The sequence below is a fragment of the Linepithema humile genome, chromosome 3, assembly GCF_040581485.1.
Source record: "Linepithema humile isolate Giens D197 chromosome 3, Lhum_UNIL_v1.0, whole genome shotgun sequence".
NCBI classification, from domain to species: domain Eukaryota; kingdom Metazoa; phylum Arthropoda; class Insecta; order Hymenoptera; family Formicidae; genus Linepithema; species Linepithema humile.
The window spans coordinates 11,980,654-12,006,201 of record NC_090130.1 but is presented as its reverse complement, the minus strand read 5'-3'; the positions used below and the strand labels follow the sequence as shown (position 1 = coordinate 12,006,201).

Below are 25,548 nucleotides of genomic sequence, written 5' to 3'. Positions count from 1 at the left end.
CATAACCGCCACGCTGGACAAGTTACGAGGAGCAAAGTATCTGTCGACGCTTGATCTAAAGAGCGGGTATTGGCAGGTACCCCTGACCGCCGAAAGCCGACCCATCACCGCGTTCACTATTCCAGGAAGAGGGCTGATGCAATTTCGCGTCATGCCGTTCGGTTTACATTCCGCGCCCGCGACGTTCCAACGCCTTCTTGACACCGTATTAGGCCCCGCGTTAGAACCCAACGTTTTCGTTTATCTAGACGACGTGATAGTCGTCAGTGCCACCTTTGCCGAACACTTGCAGCACTTGGCCGAAGTATTCCGACGACTCCGAGAGGCCAAGTTGCGCCTCAATCCAGAGAAATGCCATTTCTGCCGGACCGAATTGGCCTATCTTGGCCATATTATCACACAGAACGGTATCCATACCGACCCCGCCAAGATAAGCGCCGTAGCTCAATGGCCCGCTCCAACCACCATCCGAAAAGTCCGCCAATTTCTCGGCATGGCTTCCTGGTACCGCCGCTTCGTGGACAATTTTTCCACCATCTCCGCTCCGCTCACACGGCTGACCCGCAAGAACGCGCGCTGGCAATGGGGGCCGGAGGAAGAAAGCGCCTTCAACGCTCTAAAGGGAGCGCTCGTGACGGCGCCCGTGCTCGCTTGCCCTGACTTCCGGTTACCGTTCGTGCTTCAAACCGATGCAAGCACCTGCGGCCTCGGCGCCGTTTTGACACAAAACTTCACCGAGGGAGAACGCGTGATTGCCTACGCCAGTCGCACGCTTAATGCCGCCGAAAAGAACTACAGCGCGACGGAGTTAGAGTGCCTCGCGGTCGTTTGGGGAATCCGCCGAATGAGGGATTACCTTGAGGGGTATCAATTCACCGTGATTACCGACCATCAGTCGCTACGCTGGTTGAAAAATCTCGAAACCCCCACCGGCCGCCTGGGACGCTGGCTTTTCGAACTCCAGCAGTATAACTTCGAAATACAATATCGTCGCGGAGCATTGAACAAGGTTGCCGACGCGCTCTCTCGCGAACCAGAAACCTGCACCGTCCAATCAGCCGCCTGCGCCTGGTACCGCGGGTTAATTAAAAAAATAAAGAGAGAACCGAAGAGTTACCCCGACTACGCCATACGCGGGGGTAAACCGTCATATACGCCACGACTTATTAGGTCCTTGAATAAGTTCTCGCTGTTTCTTAAAAGATGGCGTAGCGGCACTCTGTGCATGGAATTTCGTACGGAAACGCATCAGCTAAGTAGTACTATATGTAACCTCAAATTCTAGTAGATACAGTTTACCACAGTGTCAACCACGTGTTTAATTACCTATTGCGAAAATGTCTACTTTTGTGCCAAATAAAGTGTTTTTGCGGGGAATTTTATTGCACTGCTTTATTCAAAAGAAATCTGCAGCTGAAGCACACAGAATTCTTGTTGAAACATATGGTGACAATGCTCTGTCGAATACGACATGCAGAGACTGGTTTAGGCGCTTTAAAAATAATGACTTTGACCTTGAAGATAAAGAACGTTCTGGAGCACCGACAAAGTTTGAAGACGAAGAATTGGAGGCATTGCTTGATCTAGATCCATGTCAGACGCTAGTAGAGCTCGGGAAAACATTGCAAGTAGATGCGTCAACAGTTTCAAAACGTTTAAAAGCGTTAGGAATGATCCAAAAGCAAGGACATTGGGTGCCGTATGAGTTGAAGCCGAGAGACGTTGAACGACGTTTTCTCATGTGTGAATTGCTGCTTCAACGGCATAAAAGAAAAGGTTTTCTGCACCGTATCATCACTGGAGATGAAAAGTGGATACACTACGATCCTAAGCGTAGAAAATCGTGGGGTAAGCCCGGCCATGCATCAACATCGTCGGCAAAGCCGAATATCCATGGTTCGAAACTTCTGCTCTGCATTTGGTGGGATCAGCAGGGCGTAATTTATTATGAGCTGCTTAAACCTAATGAAACTATCACGGGAGCTCGCTATCGACTTCAGATGATGCGTTTGAGTCGAGCTCTAAAAGAAAAGCGGCCACTATACGGGCAGAGACACGACAAAGTCATTTTGTTACATGACAATGCTCGGCCACATGTGGCAAAACCAGTCAAAACTTACCTGGAAACGCTTCAATGGGAAGTTCTACCTCACCCGCCGTATTCACCGGACATAGCCCCCTCGGATTACCACTTGTTTCGGTCGATGGCGCATGGTTTGAGCGAGCAGCGCTTCCATTCTTTCGAAGAAACCGAAAAATGGGTCGATTCATGGATTGCGTCAAAAGATGAATCGTTTTTTCGACGGGGGATTCAATTACTGCCAGAAAGATGGGAGAAAGTGGTCTCTAATGATGGACAATACTTTGAGTAAAGTTATTGTAAGCCTTATATTTTAAATTAATGTTTTTTTTTAACAAAAAAAACAGCGAGAACTTATTCAAGGTCCTAATAGAATTCCGTGACCATACGGAAGACGAACAGTGGAAGCGCTGTCTCCCTCGCTCCGAGCGAGAGAGAACGATCCAGCGGTTCCACGACGAACCGACCGCCGGGCATTTAGGCGTCTCAAAAACGATCCACCGCGTCACCCGCCGTTATTACTGGCCCGGCATGTTCCGAGACATCGCTCGCTACGTCCGGAGCTGTGAAAAATGTCTCGCGTACAAGCCCTATCAGGGCAAGCCCGCCGGCCGCGCCCATGCGCACAATGTAACAGCCCCATGGCAACAGGTCACGATTGACCTGGTGGGGCCTCTGCCGCGATCTGCAAACGGGCATTCGTGGCTCTTCGTGCTACAGGACCGATTTACAAAATGGGTCGAACTACAACCCTTGCGCCGAGCCACCGGGGAAACGATCAGTAAAACCGTTGCCGAACGCATAATATATCGGCACGGCTGTCCCGAGATGATCATATCCGACAACGGGAAACAGTTTGTATCGCGCCAATTCACCGGCCTGTTAAAATCGTTCGGCATAACGCATCGCACAACGCCAGTATACACGCCGCAGTGCAACCCCGTGGAGCGGACCAATCGGACGGTCAAAACTATGATCGCGCAGTTTGTCGAACGCGATCACCGCTTGTGGGACCGCCACATTCTCGCGCTACAATATGCGTATAATAGCGCGGCGCACGACGCCACCGGATTAACACCCGCCTTCGCAAATTACGGGCGCGAGCTAGCACCGCCGAATCCAGAAGACCGAACGCACCCGAACGCGCCGATTCCGACTACCACCTGGCGACGCCATCTAGACGAGGCCCGGGAACTGATGACTGGAAACCTCGCACGAGCCTTCCAACGGCAAGAGCCGTATTATAATCTGCGGCATCGCGATTGGCGGCCCAAAATCGGCGAGACAGTTTGGCGCCGCGAGCACCCCCTGTCGAAAAAGGCCGCCGGCGTAAACGCCAAACTCGCGCCGAAGTACACCGGCCCCTACAAAGTAGGCCGGATCATCACCCCCGTCATATATGATTTGCGTGATAAGAGGGGGCGATGGCTAAGGCGCATCCACGCGCAAGACTTAAAGCCGGGAAACGGGGATGAGACCCCCCCAGTTAAAAATAAAGTCCGCAATTCCGGGGAATCGGACTATATAAAGGCCGATTCCAGGAAGCCAGATCACTTGTTCAAGATGAGCACGAAGAACATCTTGAACGCAATCGAGGCCCTCTTGACCGAGGAGCCTCGACAGGCCGCGATGACGTCGCAGCCGTTCCGCACCGTCCCCCGAGTGGGGACGTTAATACAGCGTTCCGACGCTGAGAATCGCCGAAAGGCGATATTTTTGGCGACACCGCCACCACCGGTGCCGCGACGAAGAAAGCAAAAGTCTCCGGGCGACGTGTGCAATGCCACGCACACGCCGCTACCGGAGCGAAGATCCGCGGCCACCGCGCCGACCACCGCACGGACCAAGCCGACCAGGGCCGTAAGGATACGACCCTGGAGCGGCCCAATGCCGACGACTTCGGTCATTGGACCTCGGCCGCCAATGGCCGTTCAGACGGTCGTTGGAACTCGGCCGCCAACGGCCCTTGCCGCACCCGCAGCCGCCGCATCCCGGCCAACACCAGCCGCCGCAACACCGACGCCAGCTGCCGCCGTCGTATGGCCACCACCGGCCTCCGCTGCACCACCGCCGCCACCGCCGAGATGGGATCCGGCGTTCTCCACCACCCATCATGGTGGAGTACGCCCCACGAGCGTTTGCGGCAATACCGTACTTCTCGGTGATGAAGTCGAGACGGTATAAGCTCCGGACCACCGACGGCAGGAGATACAAGCTCCTGTTCTCCAGGGAGGGGCGACTCCTCGCCAGCCGTCAGCTGCCTCCGCAGGCTTCCGGCTCCCCAAGAAGGGGGGTGATGTAACGATGCAGCCCGCTGCATCGTTACGGCTACGGACCGTACATCGTCCGTAGCCCACCAAGGGCGCAGCGCGCGCCGATAAATTTCGCATCAAAAACAGCGGCGGTCAACCGCCGAAAATCCCCCACACCCGACCGTTCCGAAATTCCGTATTGTGGGGGACTCGCCGCCGAAACCGCCGATGCTTGCCGATTCGAAACCATTCGGCCGCCAGCCGGGTATAAAAGAGGCCCGGCTGTACGTCTTCTCACCAGACTCCGTTCGCTGATCGACAGCGAACAAACCTGCTACGAGTGTCCTCGTAGTCCCGACCGAGCATACTCGGACTCTATGCCTTTACCAGCACACGAGAATCCTCGTGTACCGCCGAGCGTCCTCGGTAATCTTTGCTCCCGCATACGAATATCTTCGTATACCCCGTCGAGCGTACTCGATTCCTCTAGGCCACCAAACTTTGTACTGCGGGTATTTCCGCGTACCTAGCCAGGTCGCCATTCTACAATCCGTCTCCGTACGAGCATCCTCGTACTCCCGCCGAGCATAATCGGCAGCCTACACCCTAATACCGCATTTATTCACCGGGATTTCGAAAGCCGTAAATCCGTCCGGCCGGTTAAACCACGTCGACCAATCCGCGCCGCCGAATGGTCCGCACCGATCTACGATCGAACGGACTCGCGATACCACCACGAACGTACTCACCGACGAGCGTTGTACCAACCGTTGCGACACGATCGCCCGCGCTTGCGCTCTCGTCGACCGCACCAGGACGCCTCACGTCATTCTTTATATTTTCACCCTTATTTCCACGTCGCTTTTGTAATAATTTTACACCGCTCTAAATAATTATTTCACCGCTGTCTAAATAATTATTTTGCCGCTACCGATACTTCGCGTCTAACTGCACATTGCTTCCGTTTCTATCTTTGCGCCGCTTTAAAAATAATTATTTCAGCGTTGCTCAAATAATTATTTCACTTGCCGATACTTCACGTTTATTTTCACGCATTTACTTTACGCCGCATTAAATAATTATTTCGCAATCGCTCATATAATTATCTCACTGCTACCGATACTTCGCATTTATCTACACATTTCGCTTGTATATTCTTTCGCATCACAATTTCACATCGCATGTACACACACAGTCATCAAACATATCTAACTGAATAAACACGATTTCTAATCTATCATTAATTAACCGCTTATTTTCTTTGACACACCCCCAACCGACCGAACCTGGATTCCGACGAGCTGTCCCGCGCACGAAAAGCTCACACGGTTTCAATAATATAGATCAAACTGACAAATTCGAAGACGTAGAATCATCTTGTGAAGTTGAAGATTTACCGTCAGAAAGCGAAATTAATGAAGTTGATTTTGAAAGTGATTCTGGTGATGAAACTGATAATGAAAACTCAAAAAATAATTTTGATAAGTTTAAAAAAGATTTGTGTAATTGGTATATAGATAATTGTATATCGCACAAAGCTCTAACTAATTTGTTGCTTATTTTACGAAAACGTACAAATTTACCATTTCCTAAAGATTCGCAAACTTTGCTACTACCAGAAATGTGGAATGTATTCCTGCAGAAATAAATTATTATCATTTTGGTTTTAAAAAAGCTCTTTAAAAAATGTTACAAGAACATATACAACAAATAGGTTCGACTAATGTTCTTAAAGTTTTTATAAATGTCGACGGATTACCAATTACAAAATCTAGTAATAATGCTTTGTGGCCTATACTATGTCTCAATTCTGTTACGAAAGCAATATATATTATTGGAGCATACTATGGAAAAGCAAAACCTGCAAATAATAATGTTTTTCTACAAAAGTTTGTTGATGAAGCAATTGACGTAATAAATAATCCATTAATTCATAACGGACAAAGGGTTGAAATTAAGTTACAAGGTTTAATATGTGATGCTCCAGCTAAAGCTTTTCTTTTAAATGTTAAAAATCATAATGGTTACAATAGTTGTACGAAATGTACTATTCGAGGAAAATACATTAATGGTCGAATATGTTTTCCCTCGATAAATACTGACATTATTTTAAGATCAGATGAAGATTTTATTAATCATAAAGATAATGATTATTACACAGGAGAAACAATATTAACCAGCATTCCTAATTTTAAACCTGTAACAGACGTACCACTAAATTATATGCATCTAATATGTTTAGGAGTTGTGAAGAAACTAATTTTACTTTGGCATAATAGACCAAGTTCAGTGAAACTTTCAAATAATATGAAACAAATCATATCAGAAGCGTTAGTTAACTTACGAAACACAGTGCCTTATGAATATCATCGTAGACCGAGATCTTTAATAGATTTTAGGCTGTGGAAAGCAACAGAATTTAGACAATTCCTTCTATATACTGGTCCAGTCGTATTAAAAAATGTTTTAAGAAAAGATGTTTATTTAAACTTTTTAAGTTTACATGTTGCAATGATAATTCTTCTAAGTCCAGTTCTTTTAAAACATATGAGTAATATAGACTATGCGCAAAGTTTATTAGAGTATTTTGTTAATATATTTATTCAAATTTATGGTGAACAATATGTTTCTCATAATATTCACAATTTATTACACATTTGTGCAGATGCTAAAAAATATGGACCATTAGATGAGTTTAGTGCATTTCCATTTGAAAATCATATGACATATATTAAAAAATTGATTCGTAAACTAGAGATAAACCTCTTCAGCAATTAGTAAAACGATACACTGAAATAGAAATGTTAGGTTCAAAGACCTACTTAAATTGTGTTAAATTGAATGTATACTATTAAAGAAATCTCATACAGTTGGACCTCTAATTGAAGGATATAATGTTACTTCTCAATTCAAAATACTTCAGTCATTCATACTTGATTAACTGCGATAATAAACAAAATAATTGTGTACTCTTAAAAAATGGAACTGTAGTCTTAATTTTAAACTTAATACAAACTGAAGATAGCAGAAAATTAATTATTGGGAAAAAACTAAAATACGTTAAAAATTTGTACTTGCTACCTTCCGAATCAAATACTTTTAATATTAAAATTGTGATTGAAGAGAATCGCATATGTGAGTGGCCATGTAAAAAAATTGAAGCAAAAATGTGGAAAATGCCTTATAAAGATAATTTAAGCATTGTTTTTCCTATTATACATACATAAAATACCTTATATTTTATTTATTTTATTATTTGATCTTTGAATTTATATTTAAACGTTGTATTATATAATAAACAAAAATAATTATAAATATTTTTTTTTTTAATTTTATCAATTGATACAATTGGCACATTTATTTCACAATTATGTTTTCTATAAATAATTGACAATTGATATGTAACAAAATATTATATTGATTTTTATTATATTAATAATATATAAATCCAATTAATAAAAATCTGACAATTTTGTGTGAATATTCCTTTTTTTATTTAATACTATTTTATTCTATAAAATTAATAAACTAATTTTATATTAATTTTTTAAGTTGGCTGTATATATAGTGGTATTATAGTATTAAATTTAATAAAATTATCTATATTGATTGAATATTATGAGTTTAAAAAATAAAATTGAATCGATTAGAACAAATAGCAAGAAATTAAAATTGTATAATTTGTAGTAGAGTCAGATAAAGGCCAACGAATATATTATGTTTGTATATTGTATAAAGCCAATAGAGCAAGAGCTGGATCGATTTGCTCAAAAATTCCTTTTTTTATTATAAATTTATACAGACGTTTCGGCCAAGGTACGTGGCCATCTTCAGTGTAATACAAAAACTATAAAATTTAGTACATGATTAGAGAAGCGTTGGTAATATTTTTTGACTAAGGAAACGCATCCTGTTAAAGTGAAAAAAGAACAACCAAATTAGGGGTATTCTCACGGCTCAAACAAATTATTGAAAAAATTCTGTGTATAAATACCTCTGATAAAACGTGTAGTACAATATTTGTGGTTAGTAAAATTATATACGTGTGAAGCCACGGACCGTCTAACTTGCAAAATTAGAAAAACAAACCAAATTGAAAGAAATTATAAAAATTAGTTAAAACAAGTAAAAGACATGAAAACATAAAAAAAAATAAAAAAAATAAATTTTGAATATCTATACCTTGAACGGTTCGTCAACGACTATGTAAAAGAAATTAAAACTGTGACATGTGTCCACGGCTGTGAGTGGGACTCGACTGGTAAAGATGTAGGATGGAAAGGAAAGAGGGGATAGGTTATAGACGAAAACTACAGAGTGGGGAATTTTTTGAGTATTGGAAGATATGTATCCGGTAATAATTCTGTGTCCTCCTGTTTATTCAGTCCTGTATTTTGTCTTTTTATATGTAGCATTTCGGAAGTTAATCTTTTACTGTAACAAGGTTCTCTGTCTAATATATCAATTTCGTCCCATTTGAAGTCATGATTAAAATCCATTCTGTGGCACGAAATTACTGAGGGAGAGCCTGATTTTTTATTGATATCCGTTCTGTGTTCTTTTATTCTAGTCCGTAATTGTCTTTTTGTCTGTCCTACGTACGTAGCGTCACAGTCTCGACAAGAAATCTTATAGACAATATCACACTGGTTCATCCTATCTAGAGAGTCTTTTCCAGTTTTTATAAATTTGTTCAATTTATTGTCGCACGAAAATGCCAACATACAATCGTTATTTTTTGAGATTTGCACAAATTGTTCCGATAAATTTTTTACATATGGCACAGTAAAAATCTTTCTTTTGTTATTATTATTCGTATTTGCGTTGTTATTGTCTTTTTTGTTAAAAATCTTGTGTATATGAAATTTTATTCTATTTTTAATAGTTAAGAAAATAAAATCTAAAGGGTAACTATTGTTTAATAAAATAGTTATTATGTCTTCTAAATTCTTTTGTTGAAATTGTGGATGGGATAACATTAGTACCCTATCAACCATGCCAATAATAACGCCTTTTTTGTGTGTTAAAGGGTGGTATGAATGGAAATTTAAATATTTTCCCGTGTATGTAGATTTGTGAAAAATGTCAAAAATAATGTTCGAGTTGTCATTAATAATTAAAACGTTGAGAAAATTAATCTGATTTTTATTACTAACTTCCAGTGTGAATTGTAATCTTGGATGTATAGAATTGAAGATGGAAAAAGTTTCATTTATAAGGTCGTTAGGGACTGCAATAAGGATGTCGTCAACATATCTGTAATAAAAAGACGGAATGCATGGTAAACGTTCTATGGCTAAACATTCTAAATCTTGCAGAATAATATCCGCTATGATGGGGGATAATGGAGAGCCTATTGGTGTACCACACAAAAACTTGTTTGTACATTTTATTATTGAACTTAAAAAACGTGGAATTTAGAATGAGAGAGATACCCATAACCAGTTCATTGAGTGGTATGGAAGTATGACCCTTTATCTGACTCCACCGTTTTTTTATGCTATCGGCCGTATTTTCAATCGGTACATTGGTGAACAAAGAAACAACATCTAGTGAAGCAATGCAAGTATCAGGATTGATATGTTTTCCATTAAGTTTTTTGACTAAGCTAAAACTGTTTTTTATATAACTGTTTGGTTTTTTTAAACTATTGTACAGTAATTCATGTATGTATTTGGCTAAATTGTAAATAGGGCTGTTAATAGAAGAAACTATTAGTCTCAGTGGAAAACCAGTTTTGTGTATCTTTGATAGACCATAAGCTCTCGGTAAAATCCCGTCAGTTTTTAATAAATAAAAATATGTGTGCTTATCGATATAGCCCCTTCCCTTCCATCTTAAAAGTAGAGTCCGCACGTTTTTGGTTAATTTTCTGGTTGGGTCCCTCTTAACTTTGTGATAAGTTTCTGTGTCTGAAAGAATATCTTCCATTTTGTTAATATAATCATTTTTGTTTAAAGCAACCGTGACATTTCCTTTATCAGCTCTTGTGAAAATAACATCCGGATCATTAATGAATTCCTTTGTTATTTTGAGCCACGACCCAATCAGAAAATCGATGGTATTACCAGAGATCACAAAATTATCGATAATCGACGTAGCTTTATTCCTTACAGAACATTGAGTTTCTTTATCGTATCTTTCTATATTTCTTTCTATGTTTTTAATGAATTCGAATGAGATCTGTTTTTTGTTACTTACAGGTAAATTGAATCTATCGCCAAATTGCAAAAGCAGAGATACTTCATTTGGAATCGTAAAATTAGAGATGTTCAGAAACCAATTATCGCGTATTATTTCGAAATCATTTGTGAGGTGTGATGTTAATGGTAATATTTTCGCTGTTATTGTTATCCGTTTTTTCCAAAGACCAAACATCACCGATACGATCATCTGTTTTACTCTTGTGAAAGGAATAATTAATCGATTTTATCCTAGATTTCTTTTCATTGTTCTGCAGTGCAATAAGCCAATCGATTTTTCGATCCTGATCCCCAATTTTTTGGTGCAACAATCTTGACACACGTCTTTCCTGACTAGTGAAAAATTCACAAGTTAAATTCATCCACGTTTTTTAAGTTCAATAATAAAATGTACAAACAAGTTTTTGGTACACCAATGGGCTCTCCATTATCCCCCATCATAGCGGATATTATTCTGCAAGATTTAGAATGTTTAGCCATAGAACGTTTACCATGCATTCCGTCTTTTTATTACAGATATGTTGACGACATCCTTATTGCAGTCCCTAACAACCTTATAAATGAAACTTTTTCCATCTTCAATTCTATACATCCAAGATTACAATTCGCACTGGAAGTTAGTAATAAAAATCAGATTAATTTTCTCAACGTTTTAATTATTAATGACAACTCGAACATTATTTTTGACATTTTTCACAAATCTACATACTCGGGAAAATATTTAAATTTCCATTCATATCACCCTTTAACACACAAAAAAGGCGTTATTATTGGCATGGTTGATAGGGTACTAATGTTATCCCATCCACAATTTCAACAAAAGAATTTAGAAGACATAATAACTATTTTATTAAACAATAGTTACCCTTTAGATTTTATTTTCTTAACTATTAAAAATAGAATAAAATTTCATATACACAAGATTTTTAACAAAAAAGACAATAACAACGCAAATACGAATAATAATAACAAAAGAAAGATTTTTACTGTGCCATATGTAAAAAATTTATCGGAACAATTTGTGCAAATCTCAAAAAATAACGATTGTATGTTGGCATTTTCGTGCGACAATAAATTGAACAAATTTATAAAAACTGGAAAAGACTCTCTAGATAGGATGAACCAGTGTGATATTGTCTATAAGATTTCTTGTCGAGACTGTGACGCTACGTACGTAGGACAGACAAAAAGACAATTACGGACTAGAATAAAAGAACACAGAACGGATATCAATAAAAAATCAGGCTCTCCCTCAGTAATTTCGTGCCACAGAATGGATTTTAATCATGACTTCAAATGGGACGAAATTGATATATTAGACAGAGAACCTTGTTACAGTAAAAGATTAACTTCCGAAATGCTACATATAAAAAGACAAAATACAGGACTGAATAAACAGGAGGACACAGAATTATTACCGGATACATATCTTCCAATACTCAAAAAATTCCCCACTCTGTAGTTTTCGTCTATAACCTATCCCCTCTTTCCTTTCCATCCTACATCTTTACCAGTCGAGTCCCACTCACAGCCGTGGACACATGTCACAGTTTTAATTTCTTTTACATAGTCGTTGACGAACCGTTCAAGGTATAGATATTCAAAATTTATTTTTTTTATTTTTTTTTATGTTTTCATGTCTTTTACTTGTTTTAACTAATTTTTATAATTTCTTTCAATTTGGTTTGTTTTTCTAATTTTGCAAGTTAGACGGTCCGTGGCTTCACACGTATATAATTTTACTAACCACAAATATTGTACTACACGTTTTATCAGAGGTATTTATACACAGAATTTTTTCAATAATTTGTTTGAGCCGTGAGAATACCCCTAATTTGGTTGTTCTTTTTTCACTTTAACAGGATGCGTTTCCTTAGTCAAAAAATATTACCAACGCTTCTCTAATCATGTACTAAATTTTATAGTTTTTGTATTACACTGAAGATGGCCACGTACCTTGGCCGAAACGTCTGTATAAATTTATAATAAAAAAAGGAATTTTTGAGCAAATCGATCCAGCTCTTGCTCTATTGGCTTTATATATTAAAACGATTTTTAAGGATAATTTTACAAAAGTACTAAAGTGATCTATAATGTTCTTTCATCAAAATATCTTTTTATTTAACAATTTACCATTTTCTTTTCTTAAAAATAAAATAACAATGTATTCTGGCAAACTTTAGGAGTACAAATTAGTTCGGTCCGTTTTCCAAAAGATAACTCTAACTGTTGTGAATGGTTCACAGTGACAGCTGATTTTGGCGGTTTCAGAGAGGTTAGACATCTGCTAATAATATTCAGTTTATATCGCTTTGAGTTTCATACAAAAACCTTCATTTTTACTGTGTTCGAAATGTCGAATTTTGTGCTAACCAAGCAGCATTTGCGGGAGGTTTTAATTTTCTGCTTTAATTGGAAGAAAAGTGCAGCTGAAGCCCATCGAATGCTTGTCGAAGTTTATGGTGACACTGCTCTAACTGATAAATCATGTAGGGAATGGTTTCGACGTTTCAAGGATGGAGATTTCAGCGTTGAAGACAAGCCTCGCTCTGGACAGCCAAAAAAAATCGAAGACAAAGAATTAGAGGCATTACTCGAAGAAGATCAGAGTCAAACGCAAGAGGAGCTTGCAGGATCATTGGGAGTAACTCAACAAGCCGTTTCTGTACGATTGAGAGCCATGGGAATGATACAAAAACAAGAAAATTGGGTGCCTTATGAACTCAAACCGAGAGACGTTAAAAGGCGATTTTTCACTTGCGAGCTGCTGATTCAAAGGCAACAAAGAAAAGGTTTTTTGCATCGGATTGTGACTGGAGATGAGAAGTGGATATTCTACGACAACCCCAAGAGGAAAAAATACTACGCTGAGCCCGGTCAATCGTTGCCATCGACCTCAACATCAACACCAAAGCCGAACATTCATGGTTCGAAGATCATGCTCTGTATCTGGTGAGACCAAAAGGGTGTTGTTTACTATAAGCTGCTGAAACCTGGCGATTCCATTACGGGCGATCGGTATCGGCTTCAATTGGTTCGTTTGAGCCGTGCATTGCGAGAAAAACGGCCGGAATACGAGCAAAGACATGATAAAGTTATTCTTCTTCATGACAACGCTCGGCCTCATGTCGCAAAAGTCGTAAAAAAATATTTGGAAACGCTCAAATGGGATGTTTTACCGCACCCGCCGTATTCTCTAGACATTGCTCCTTCTGATTACTGGTTGTTCCGAAAGATGCAGCACGATTTGGCAGGTCACCGGTTCACTTCTTTCGCAGAAATCGAAAATTGGCTCCAAACTTGGATCGCCTCCAAAGACGAGTCATTTTTTCGAGATGGAATTCGAAAATTGGTTGAGAGATGGGAAAAAGTAGTAGCCAGCGATGGACAATACTTTAATTAATCTGTTCATTCATTTTGTTTTGAAATAAATGCATTTTTGAACACAAAAAAACGGACCGAACTAATTTGTACTCCTGATAAAATTTATTTTTTTGTTATTACACACGTTATTACACATGTTATTTGTATCGTTAAAATAAAAAGGTCAATATTAAAAATTTAATTTGATGTTAAATCCTAATCACATATATTGGAATTAATTACATCAAAAACTCAGAATAAAAATTATTTTTTAAAATAAATTTTTTAATTTTTATATAAATATTTTATGAAATAATTTTTAAAAAATACTGTTTTTTTATGTTCTCTTATTAAAATACTCAATAACATACGTACAATATATATGTATAATATATATGTATATATATATTGACCTTTTCTTCATAATACAAATATATATCTCATAAAAATATTAGAAGGAAAAATACAAGAAAGAAAAATAATAAAATAATATTATAATGTATGTTTTTTAGTTTTTCCAGATATATGATTATGTATCCATGTTCGAACTTGAGCAACACTCCTATTTTGTAAAACTGGATTGTTTAATTTAACACGCAAAATATCTTTTGAAGGTGGCAGTTTTGAATTAGATAAAAAAGTATTAAATTCTTTATAGACAATATCACGTTCATTTATGGTCCATCTTGTTCTTTTTGTTCGACCATAAGGTGACGCTAAAAAATACAGTGAGGTTTTTTTTATATGTTATCTGCATAATAAATATATTATTTCATAAATTATTGTACTTACTACTACGTCGTTTCCTATTCTCATTTATTGACATGTCTTCTTCTGTAGAAGAAAAATCTGCTTTAAAATTTTTATGTTTTTTTGTAAATTTATTAGTTGAAAAATTTCTTAATTTTATAACGTTATGGCAAATAGTTTGAGGTGTTGACGATGGCAGAAGATCGCATGTATGTATTATATTATTCCGTGATAATATGTTATTTTGTAAGGAAATATTATCTATATTTCTTTCCTCACTTTCGACATTAACTTCATTATTTTCATATCTATCATCATTATTATCATCACTATCATCATTAAAATTCTCATTTTCTTCTTCAGTGCCTCCTTGTGCTGCTTCTAAGAATTGTGATGCGTATTATCTCTAGTTCAGGTATTGGTTGCCGGTAATGACTTTTGTGTATATTTTTATCATGCCCCATAAAATTTGCCAACTCAGTGACTTGATCTTCAGATAAATTCAAAGTTATACAACATGTGGCAATATGTTTACGCAGTTGTGTACCTCTCAAAGAACTAGGTAATTTTGCACCACAATCTTCAGAAAATGTACGTAATAAAACATGCTCGTAAATACTTAAAGCGCTTCTTATTATCACTTGGAATGCCAAACAAAAATGGATTTTGCGGTGGTACTTTGGCGTCATCTCGATGTTTCAGGATCATTTGTAAACATTCCAGTAATTGAGAATGTAAAATCATTGGTACAGTTCGCATTAGTTTACCACGAATTGAAAATATTACATATTTTTTTACAAACTGAAAAAATTGACATTGTCTCTTAAATACACATTTATATACACATGTATTCTATAGTGATTATTATTATTATAAAATAAGTCACTCTAAAATAGTAAATAAAAAATAATTATCATAAAATTTAAAGTGTGTGTAAATTATAAATACAAACATAATATAAAAAATATATAAAAAAATCTTTATACATAATTTTGTAAATAGTCTGTAAAAATGAAATTCTTTAAAACTCATCAATTTTATATATATTTTTTAAACATTTATTTGATTAAGAATCTATTTGTAGCTAAGTATTAATTTTTTGTTAATCTTTATAATAGGATTATAACATATTGTAACGATGCAGCATGCATCGTCACGGCTACGGACCGAACATCGTCCGTAGCAAAAAAGGGCGCATCGAGCGCCGATAAAGAATCATGTAAACACCGACGGTCAATCGCCGGACGGTCCCCCACACCCGACCGTTCCGAAACTTACCTGGTGGGGATCCGCCGGCTAAATCGCCGATGCTTGCCGATCCTACGCCAGTCGGGCGACCGGGTATAAAAGAGGCTCGGCTGTACGCCTTCTCACCAGATCCTGTTCACTGCTCGCCAGTGAACATCCTATTGCGAGAGCACTCGTAATCTTTCGAGAATACTCGAAGTCTATGACCAGTAGCCCCACGAGCACGAGCATACTCGTGCACCGACCGAGCATACTCGGCTCCAGGAACCGCTTCCACACGTTACGGGAACACCCGTGTCCCGCCGAGCATACTCGGCTCTAGATCTCGATACGAGAATACTCGTATTCCTGCCGAGCATACTCGGCCACCAGGAACCGTCCTCCGTTCCTCCGTGCGAGCATACTCGCACGTCACCGAGAGTACTCGGCCTCAATCCTCGCATACGAGCGTACTCGTATACTACCGAGCATACTCGGTTTCGTCTCCTAAATACGAGCATACTCGTATATTACCGAGCGCACTCGGCTTCACTTCTTATATACCGGCCTACCCGTAAACCGCCGGGAATACTCGGCTCCACGTCCGATCACCGGTCACTGCAGGGCGCGGGCAATATGCGCGTCCTCGCTTCCGTCTTCATCCCTTCAAATCGGGTCCTTATATCCGGCAGGCAATCGCGAATCGAGCGATCATCAAGTCACCGCACACGCGCCCGAGCTATCGATCAGTCGATCGATAATCGACACCGCTCGCACGTATCGATCCACGCGCTTGCAGTCATCTAGGGTGCTTACGACAAATAATCGGATCTCTAATCGGACCGAGCAGGGCTGCGTTCCAAAACTCTACTCTATTAACTTTATGAAACCCAGAGTAGTGGGGAGAAGAGTAAGCGAGAGTAAGTTACCAAGTCGAATAGATTTTGAACGCAGTAGAGTGAAGCAAAATGGCGGAACAAAATAAAAATAGTTTAATAAGTGTCATTGCTATTTGCAATGAAATATTTACAAAAAATATTTTAAATTTAGATCTTATAAGCGAAAGCGAAAGTGAAAGCGAAATGGGTGAATTATATTATATGGTTCAAGTTTCTCAATTAAGAGGAAAACGAAAAAAAAATGTTCGCATAGAAGGTTATGTAGATAATGTAATACCCAGATTTACAACACATCATTTTAAAGAACATTTTCGTATGACACCACGCTGTTTTCATTTATTAGAAAACAATTTAAGTTTAATGTTATCAAAACATAATAAAATAGGAAGATCCTATATATCACCGAGAGTACAGTTACTCGCAACTTTGTGGTTATTGGCGACTCCTGATTCTTACAGGTTGCTACAGAGTATGCATTTGTAAATGATAATTTTTATAAGATATTCAATAATGAAATATATCTATTGTTTATAGATCAGTGGGACTTAAATTTAATTTGGCAAAGTCGTCATTAAATCATTGTGTGCGACGTGTTGTGCAGGTTCTGTGTAATATCTCAAATAATGTGATCAAATGGCCATCTGTAAATGACATGAATACTGTTACTGAAAAATTTAAACGAATAGCAGGTCTTAACCATGTTCTTGGTGCTATTGACGGTACGCACATTGAAATTCCAGCACCATCTGTAAGTATTTTTATAGTTTTATTTTTTTTTAAATTTAATATATTCTTTGATTAATGAAAATATGAATTGATTGTAGGTAGACACGCGATCCTATTTAACAAGAAAATGCAGATATGCTGTAACTTTACAAGCAATATGTAATGCAGATTTATATTTCACTGATTGTTACGTTGGTTATCCTGGATCTGTGAGTGACGTCAGAGTTTTCCATAATTCAGACTTTTGGCACAATGTCAACAGAAATTATCGCAATTTTTTCCCTAATGAAGAATATATTATAGGAGATAAAGCTTATCCTTTGTATAAATGGTGTTTAACAGCTTATAGAGATAATGGTCACTTGTCACAGGTAAATTTGAAGAAACTATAATGTTAAGATATTGAAATTAATATATTAAGAATCACTTTCATCAAACTTTGTATGTGTTATTGTTATTATATGTACTATTATTATATGTACTATTTTTATATGTTACAGGTCGAAAATAATTTTAATCATATATTATCTCAAACGAGGCAAACGATAGAACGTGCCTTTGCATTATTAAAAGGCCGATTTAAACGCCTGAAATATTTAGATATGACGAGAGTGGATTTAATATCACAGACAATTTTGGCTTGCTGTGTTCTTCATAATATTTGTTTACAAAATATTGATGACATTGAAAATTACATTTTAGAAGGTACAGAAGAAAATCAAAATATAGAAATTTTTGAAAGAGAAGAGCAGCATAGAGATCATGATAACGAGGGTGCAGCAAAACGCAATTATTTAGCAATATGTTTATATAGAGAACGAATATAATTGTTATTTAATATAATACTGCTTTTTTAAACATAACTCATAATATTGCAATTTTTTAAACATTACTCATAATACTGTAATTTTTTTTAATATAACTCATAATACTGCAATTTTTTAAACATAACGCATAATACTGTAATTTTTTAAACATAACTTATAATATTATATAAATTATATTAATAGTATAACACGCGAACATTAAATACTAATATATGTTATGATTTAAATGAACAATAAAATATTATTTAAGATGCTTCATAAATTTGTAACTTATAAAATAAAAAGCAAAAGTGTTTAAACGTAAAGAGAAGATGTTTATAATTTATCCAATAACTTGCTCATTAATTGCTTGTAAGTTTCTATAGCTTCTTTTTGATATTCTAATCTTTCTTTATGCCTTTTTTCTTTCGCTTTTTCATTTTTGTCCATGTATTCTGTTAATACATGCAATTGTTTTTCCATTTTAGTTTTCTTTGGAGGAGGTACTATGTCCTCATTTTCTCTATCAGATCTTTGTTCTTCGTCAGTTGAAATAGATACAATTTTTTGTGAAAGATTTGATGCAATGGCTACAGGCTGCACAATATGAGATTTTCCATAAATTTCTTCCATTTCATCATAGTATTTACATTTCTTAAATGACGCTCCTGACTGAATTATGATCTTTTGTTTTTATATAACTTTTCCTTAGATTTTTCCATTTATTTTCAGTTTGTTTTGCAGTATATATATAACCTTTTTCTTTTAAACAATCCGCAATCTTTTTCCATACAACCTCATTTCTTATTTTATCATTCTTGAATAATGTAAGATGATCTTTATATAAAGAAATGAGAAGCATAATTGTTGGATGTTCCCATGTAGCAGAATGTTCCCATGTAGCTATAACAAGCAATGAATACAGTATAATTATAAACATATAAAAAAGTATAAGAAAAAAAAATGTGACATATTTAAGGTAATTAATATATTTTTTTTGCTTACTAGTATCTTTATTAGAATCTTTACTAGAATCAGTACCATCTTCAATATGTTGTAAAAAATTATGAGAAGTTTCATTCTCTTTTAAATCTGAAAAAAAAAAAAAAATATATATATATATATATATGTAAACAATATAATATTTAATCTTATGATTGTTAAATAAACAATATATAAAAATGTTATAATAAATAGTGACAAATCGTTACAAAACTTAATTCATTAGAAAATTAATTAGAAGTATGATTAATAGATTTATTTTTCTGTTGGCATATAGCAAAATGTAGCTATAATAAGTAATGAATACAATACAATTACAAACATATAAAAAAGTATAGTAATAAAAATATGTGACAGTTTCAATTTATAAATATAATTTTTTTAGCTCACCAGCATCTTTATTAGAAGCTCTGCTAGAAGCAGTGACATCTTCAATATTTTTTATAAAATTATCAGAAGTAATTGTTTCATTTTTTCTTAAATCTGAAAAAAGAAATACATACATACATACATACATACATATATATATATGATTGTAAGTGAACAGTATATATGTGCAACAAATATTATAATAAATAGCAATCATAACAAAATTAATTCATTAAAAAATTAATAAAAATCACGATCATATAATATAGATTTACCTTTTTGTTGACAATTAAGCTTTTTATTGATATCTACACATATATTTTTTGGATTCTTAGGATTTAAATTGTAAAACTCTCGCATTGTCTCTGTGTCAAGTACTGTAAGGATACTATTGTCTACAAAAATACAAATTAATTAACAAATTAAACAAATTAAATCATAAACATGATATTATAAAGAATGTGTATATTAAAAATATACATATAAATATACAATATTCACATATAAATGTTCATTCTAAAAAAGAGAGAGAGAGAGATGGATAATATAAATATTAAATCTAATATTTATAATTCTAATTATAGCGCGTGGGCGCGCATGTTTATGTGTAAGATAGATTATAACTATATATATAAATATATATATATATATATATATATGTATACAATTTAGATATATATATACATCTAACATTAATATAAATATTTCAGTAAAAAATCTGTGTTAGATTAATCTGAGGAGAAATTAAAGACATGGCAATTTTTCCTTTTTCGGAAAAGATTGTAAAAAAATTTCAATATAAATATTTTTTTACTTACCTCTCACATCCATTACTAAAAATGATCCGTTTTGTTGCACTGGCATTCCATTTTCAGTGGTAATAAGGGTATGAATACCTTTAATTAACTTTAGAGCCATTACAATCAAAAATAATAATCCCAATATTAATAATAATTATAACCTTAAAATTTTTTTCTATTTCTTTCTGATACTAAACTTAGGCTGGTATTACATTTGTCGTACAACGAGCCATCGGACGTAGCAATTGGCTCTTGGATAGAGAGTAATACCAGCCTTACTCTTTTAACCCACCTCGAAAGCAGGGTTCATAGAGTTAACTCCGGCGTACTTTACTCTAACTTTTGGAACGCTTAAGCTCCGCCCATATAGTTAATCACTCTGTATTTTGGAACTGCGTAGAGTTAACTCCGCTACTCAGAGTAGAGTTTTGGAACGCAGCCCAGTGGTCCTCAATCGACACTTTCCAAATTTCCCTAGACTAATCCGGAATCTGAATCGCTGTCTCCGCACTAATCGGACTAGATTAGAAACAGTTAAGAAATATAAAGACAACGAAAAACGCAGCGTGATAAAATAACATTTCACGAAATCCAACATTTATAAAACAAAGGTATTACTATTTATTATTTCTCTAATATTTAATATTGCTATGTTTATCGAACATATATTAATAAAACTGATTTTATTTTATTAATATAAGTTGTAAAAGGAAAAACAAATAAATCATAACCTCACACTTTACTTTAATTGTTAATTAATTAATTGTTAATTAATTAATATATTAATATATATATATACAGGGTGTCTGGCAATAATCGCCCCACCGGTCATGTACAGGTACAGGTAGAGGAGGTCAAATCGAGTAGAAAAGTCCTTTACCATTTTTTGATTTTTGTAATAAGTACTAAGTAATTAACGAAAAAAGATTGGTGAATCCATGCAAGTAAAGCGCGCGCAGCGAGAAGGACATCCCACTGCTATGCGATCACTAGGCGCGCGATGAAGCGTTGGGAGGAGCGCTCTACAAATGACAATGGCAACATACGAGCGGCGCGTAACGCTAGATCCTTGTGTCCTAGTGATTGCGTAGCAGTGGGACGTCCTTCTCACCGCGCGCGCTTTACTCGCGCGGATTCGCCGATCTTTTTTCGTTAATTACTCAGTACTTATTATGAAAATTAAAAAATGGTAAAGGACTTTTCTATTCGATTTGACCTCCTCTACCTGTATATGACTGGTGGGGCGATTATTGCCAGACACCCTGTATAGTATTAAATTTTAGACAATATTTATTTACATCTTTGCAAACATTTTTAATTTAGAAAAATAATCCTGAAAGTAAAAAGATAAATTTGTATATATTAAGAATTACAATAAAACTTCACCATTTTGATTATTGATTTCTGTTTAATAAGAATATGTGGGTGTAAGAATATAATTTGTAATTATTTATATTAATGTATAAAAATAATTTATTAATATATTTTTATAGATAAGAAATGGATATATTTTTATTCTGGAACATTTTTTTTAATAATGATGAAGAAAATAATAATGATTGGGAAATAGCACACAGAAGAGAACGACATCTTAAAATCAATAATTTCTTTGAAAATGTTGCTCTCGTTTATTCTTTAACAGGTAATAATAAAACTATACTTACGTATTATTTATTTTTTATTATATCATTTATAATAGTATTTTTACATTATTTTATTATAGATTTTAAGTCACATTTTCGTATTAATAGAAATACTTTTGAGTACTTAATACAAACTTTTGGAGCAGCTTTATTGGAAAATAATCCTATATTGAAAAAGTGTCCTAAATTATCACCATCAAAGCAACTTGCCATTGCCGTATGGTTTTTTGGCAATCAAGAAGTTTATAGGTTTGTAATAAAAACATTCGATTTTTCTGTTTTATTATATAACAACAAAAATATAATATATATAAATCCTTTTATTTATTTTTCTAGTTATTTTAATATTATCTTTAATATTAAGATTTATATGTTTAAAAAAATGTAAATATTACTAATTTAAAAAAAAACTATTTTTTATCTAAAATATCTAAATTTATTTTTGAGATCTTCAAATTTTGGATTATATAAAATTATATAAAAATAAATAAAAAAATTAAAACTTGAAAATCGTTCACTTAAAATTAGTTTAAACTTAAGTCTACGTTGAAAGTAATATATTGTTAAAATGGCAACATTTATCATAAATGACACAATTATTTAATTAATCACATATTCTTGAAATGACCATTATCTAAGCAACTTTTTTCTCTGGCAAAATTACACTGAACACTTTTGAAATGAAAGCAGCTCTAAGCTAACGAATAAGTTCTAAGTATTTACGCATGAAAAAAGTGTAAATAAAAATAATAAAAAAAATAAGTAGCAATATTTAGATATAATAACGTACACGCTGTGTACGCCGTCCCTGATGTATGTGTAATGTAGAGTACTTATTTATTAGTTTAAAATAGCTTTCATTTAAAAAGTAGTATTTGGATGCAATTTTGCCAGAGAAAAGTTACTTTTTTTGGCACATTTGTAATGTTATAACTTTAGAATTTTTTATGAAAATAAATATAATCTACATAATATTATAAGTGCATAATTTTTATTAAATTAAATGTAAAGATACTATATAAGATATTTTTGTATAATTTAAAAAATAAATAAAATAGCAACTAAAATTTTATATTGTGAATTAACACATCAGTCTTTGATTTTACATATATTGCGTAATAAACAATAACGTAACATAAATTGCATCAGTCTTCAATATCTAAGAAAAATAAACATTTTATTTTATAATTATATTTTTCACTTTTACAAACTAAAATTATAAATATTTATATTATTGGCACATACGTCTTATTAATATCAATAATATAATAAAATATTATTGTATTTGCTTACTGAAAAATTTATCATGAAGAATTAACTATAAAGCATTGTGAGTTCTTTTTCAATTCTTGTATTCCGTAGGTAAAAATCTATTATACTTATCAGTATTGTCACGTCCCGGCGCGGTGGCGGTAACACGTAGTGTTCGCACCTTTACGCGAGACTCAATCGGTAAGATTCACGAACCAATGAAAAAGTAAAAGATCAGAAAAGAACGTGAAACACAAATGTTGTGTTTAATATAAAAATCGTAACCAAAATCCCTTTCTAATGGATAGCGAAATTGAATGAGAGATCGTAAGGGAAGCAGTATCGCATTGATATTTTGTTGTTCCTTACGCGAACAACGTGTATGACCAATAATTAGGACCGTATTCTAATGAATAATAAATTTAAATAATAAATCGTAAAGGAAAACAGTATCGCATTGATATTTTGTTGTTCCTTACGCGAACAGCGTGTATGAACGATAATTAGGACCGTATTCTAATGAATAATAAATTCAAATAATAAATCTTAAGGAAAGCAGTATCGCATCGATATTTTGTTGCGACTCTGCAAAACAACGTGTATAGTAATAATTAGGACCGTATTTTAATGAATAGTTAATTTAAATAGAGGCGAATAATGAATCCGAGTAAGACCACAAGAAAATGAATATGATAATAATGCAGCAACGTAGTAAGAAATAGTAATCAACCATTGTGACTGACGTGTAATTATTTAAGTTTTATTATCATGCATTTGAAATGAAAGAATCGCTTAATACCATTAGAATGCATCAAGTATATGTTGACCGAAAATTTAAGAGAGTAACATTGGGTTTCGCTGATCATAAAAACTTTCTCCGTTTTCAGCGAGATTTTGCATATAATTAAGATACCTGTCTTCGCATTCGTGACACTCGGAAATCGGTTGAATCAACGCGAGGTAGCGATGGCAAATAATGCAATGTAATCTTGGGCGGCGACGCCCGACGGATGCGTAATGCCTATCATTTAAAACTACGAATAAACTTTTATATTCAATCGGTTCGTTAGCGATGCATTCTTTGCAAAGACGCTCTTTTGCCGTAGGATTCACGAAGCTGGTTTCACGAACGCAACTAGCTAAGGAGTACCTATAAAGATATTCCAATCGAGGCGACCGACAAGCGTAATGTTTCCCCACACACATATCAATTATTTAAAATTCGATTAATCAGACGGTTGATTTAATAAGCTGGTTATAACTAACGTACGTATTCCCGGGCCTCCGCCAAGTAGAACGCTGGTAGGATCGGGAAGATTAACAACACTTCGTCCTTCTCGAGTTAATTGATTTGTTAGGCTTATAAAATGATTGAGACACGCGAGACAGTGACGCACTGGAAAAGGTTGAGATACGTTCTGGCCACAAACACGACACTTTGCTAATGGAACTATAGAACCGATATTCAAATGATGTCCGAGGACGTGTTCGAAATCATTTCGCGTTGGTTCTGATAAATCGTGATAACAATTGAGGCACAATATCGTGCCAGTATTTCTATTCAAGCACGCGTTATCCAAGATACAGTACACGAAACGACAATTACAATTTGAGTCTGGGCGCGAAGATGTTACTTCGGTATCTGGCATTTTCTCTTGCTCAGATTTTAACTTTAAACCTTCCCATGCAAATAAATTTGGAACGGACTCACCGGTGTCGACTTGTATGGTACCTGAAGCCAGTGATAACTCAATCTAATTGTAAGGCGCCCGATCGGTTCCAGGATCGATCTTCCAATAGCAGGCTGATAGTCGTATGGAGATGAATCTTCAGATGCGTCATTGTTGCTGGTTATCTTGCGGTCGAGGAATCACTGCACTAGAGTTATTTCGCGACACGTCTTTACCTTTTATTATTCGTTGGAATTTAAGGATCGCACGCTAAATTGGAATAATGTTTAAGGATTTGAAATTAAAGATAAAATTCTCAAAGCAACCAAATAAATGTAATTATAAATGAAAATAAGAGTACATTGGTTTATAAATAAAATTACACTCAAATGAACTTATAAGATAAGAATTCTTACAAACATATAAGCACTTATGTTCTAGAAATGGAACGCGCAGTTCGCGAATTAAGTAATTGAACATATAAAATTGATAAACCGAACTTAAATT

At 35.5% G+C, this 25,548-nt stretch overlaps 3 protein-coding genes across 4 annotated transcripts; 2 read left to right on the top strand and 1 right to left on the bottom strand.

The window, feature by feature from the left end:
- The first annotated feature begins 16,347 nt into the window (after positions 1–16,347).
- On the top strand, positions 16,348–19,383 carry LOC136999051 (uncharacterized). 2 transcript variants are annotated; one of them, XM_067352451.1, is made up of 4 exons: positions 16,348–17,232; positions 17,309–17,522; positions 17,599–17,871; positions 18,001–19,383. In XM_067352451.1, exons 1-4 carry the CDS (start codon positions 16,844–16,846, stop codon positions 18,325–18,327), a joined length of 1,203 nt encoding a protein of 400 aa, XP_067208552.1. In that variant the 5' UTR covers positions 16,348–16,843; the 3' UTR covers positions 18,328–19,383. The 2 variants fall into 2 exon arrangements, with proteins under 2 accessions (XP_067208552.1, XP_067208553.1); XM_067352452.1 differs by lacking the exon at positions 16,348–17,232 and having other exon boundaries at positions 17,256–17,522.
- Positions 18,962–21,745, bottom strand: LOC136999052 (uncharacterized). Its single transcript, XM_067352453.1, has 5 exons — positions 20,496–21,745; positions 19,953–20,072; positions 19,699–19,791; positions 19,312–19,398; positions 18,962–19,209 (listed from the first exon to the last, which is right to left on the bottom strand). The coding sequence occupies exons 1-5, from the start codon at positions 20,593–20,595 to the stop codon at positions 18,962–18,964; spliced, it is 648 nt and encodes a 215-aa protein (XP_067208554.1). The 5' UTR covers positions 20,596–21,745.
- On the top strand, positions 21,738–22,684 carry LOC136999053 (uncharacterized). The gene has a single exon (XM_067352454.1). It carries the CDS (start codon positions 21,978–21,980, stop codon positions 22,506–22,508), a length of 531 nt encoding a protein of 176 aa, XP_067208555.1. The 5' UTR covers positions 21,738–21,977; the 3' UTR covers positions 22,509–22,684.
- Positions 22,685–25,548: the final 2,864 nt, after the last annotated feature.

Coding starts and splice junctions, on each gene's coding strand:
- LOC136999052 (XM_067352453.1), bottom strand. CDS start 20,595: ATGGCTCTAAAGTTAATTAAAGGTATTCATACCCTTATTACCACTGAA. Junction 19,399..19,698: donor AGCTTCTAATAAAGATGCTG/GTGAGCTAAAAA, acceptor TTTTTTTTTCAG/ATTTAAAAGAGAATGAAACT. Junction 19,210..19,311: donor AGATTCTAATAAAGATACTA/GTAAGCAAAAAA, acceptor TGCTTGTTATAG/CTACATGGGAACATTCTGCT.
- LOC136999053 (XM_067352454.1), top strand. CDS start 21,978: ATGGATATATTTTTATTCTGGAACATTTTTTTTAATAATGATGAAGAA.
- LOC136999051 (XM_067352451.1), top strand. CDS start 16,844: ATGGCGGAACAAAATAAAAATAGTTTAATAAGTGTCATTGCTATTTGC. Junction 17,233..17,308: donor GCGACTCCTGATTCTTACAG/GTTGCTACAGAG, acceptor TATTGTTTATAG/ATCAGTGGGACTTAAATTTA. Junction 17,523..17,598: donor TTGAAATTCCAGCACCATCT/GTAAGTATTTTT, acceptor AATTGATTGTAG/GTAGACACGCGATCCTATTT.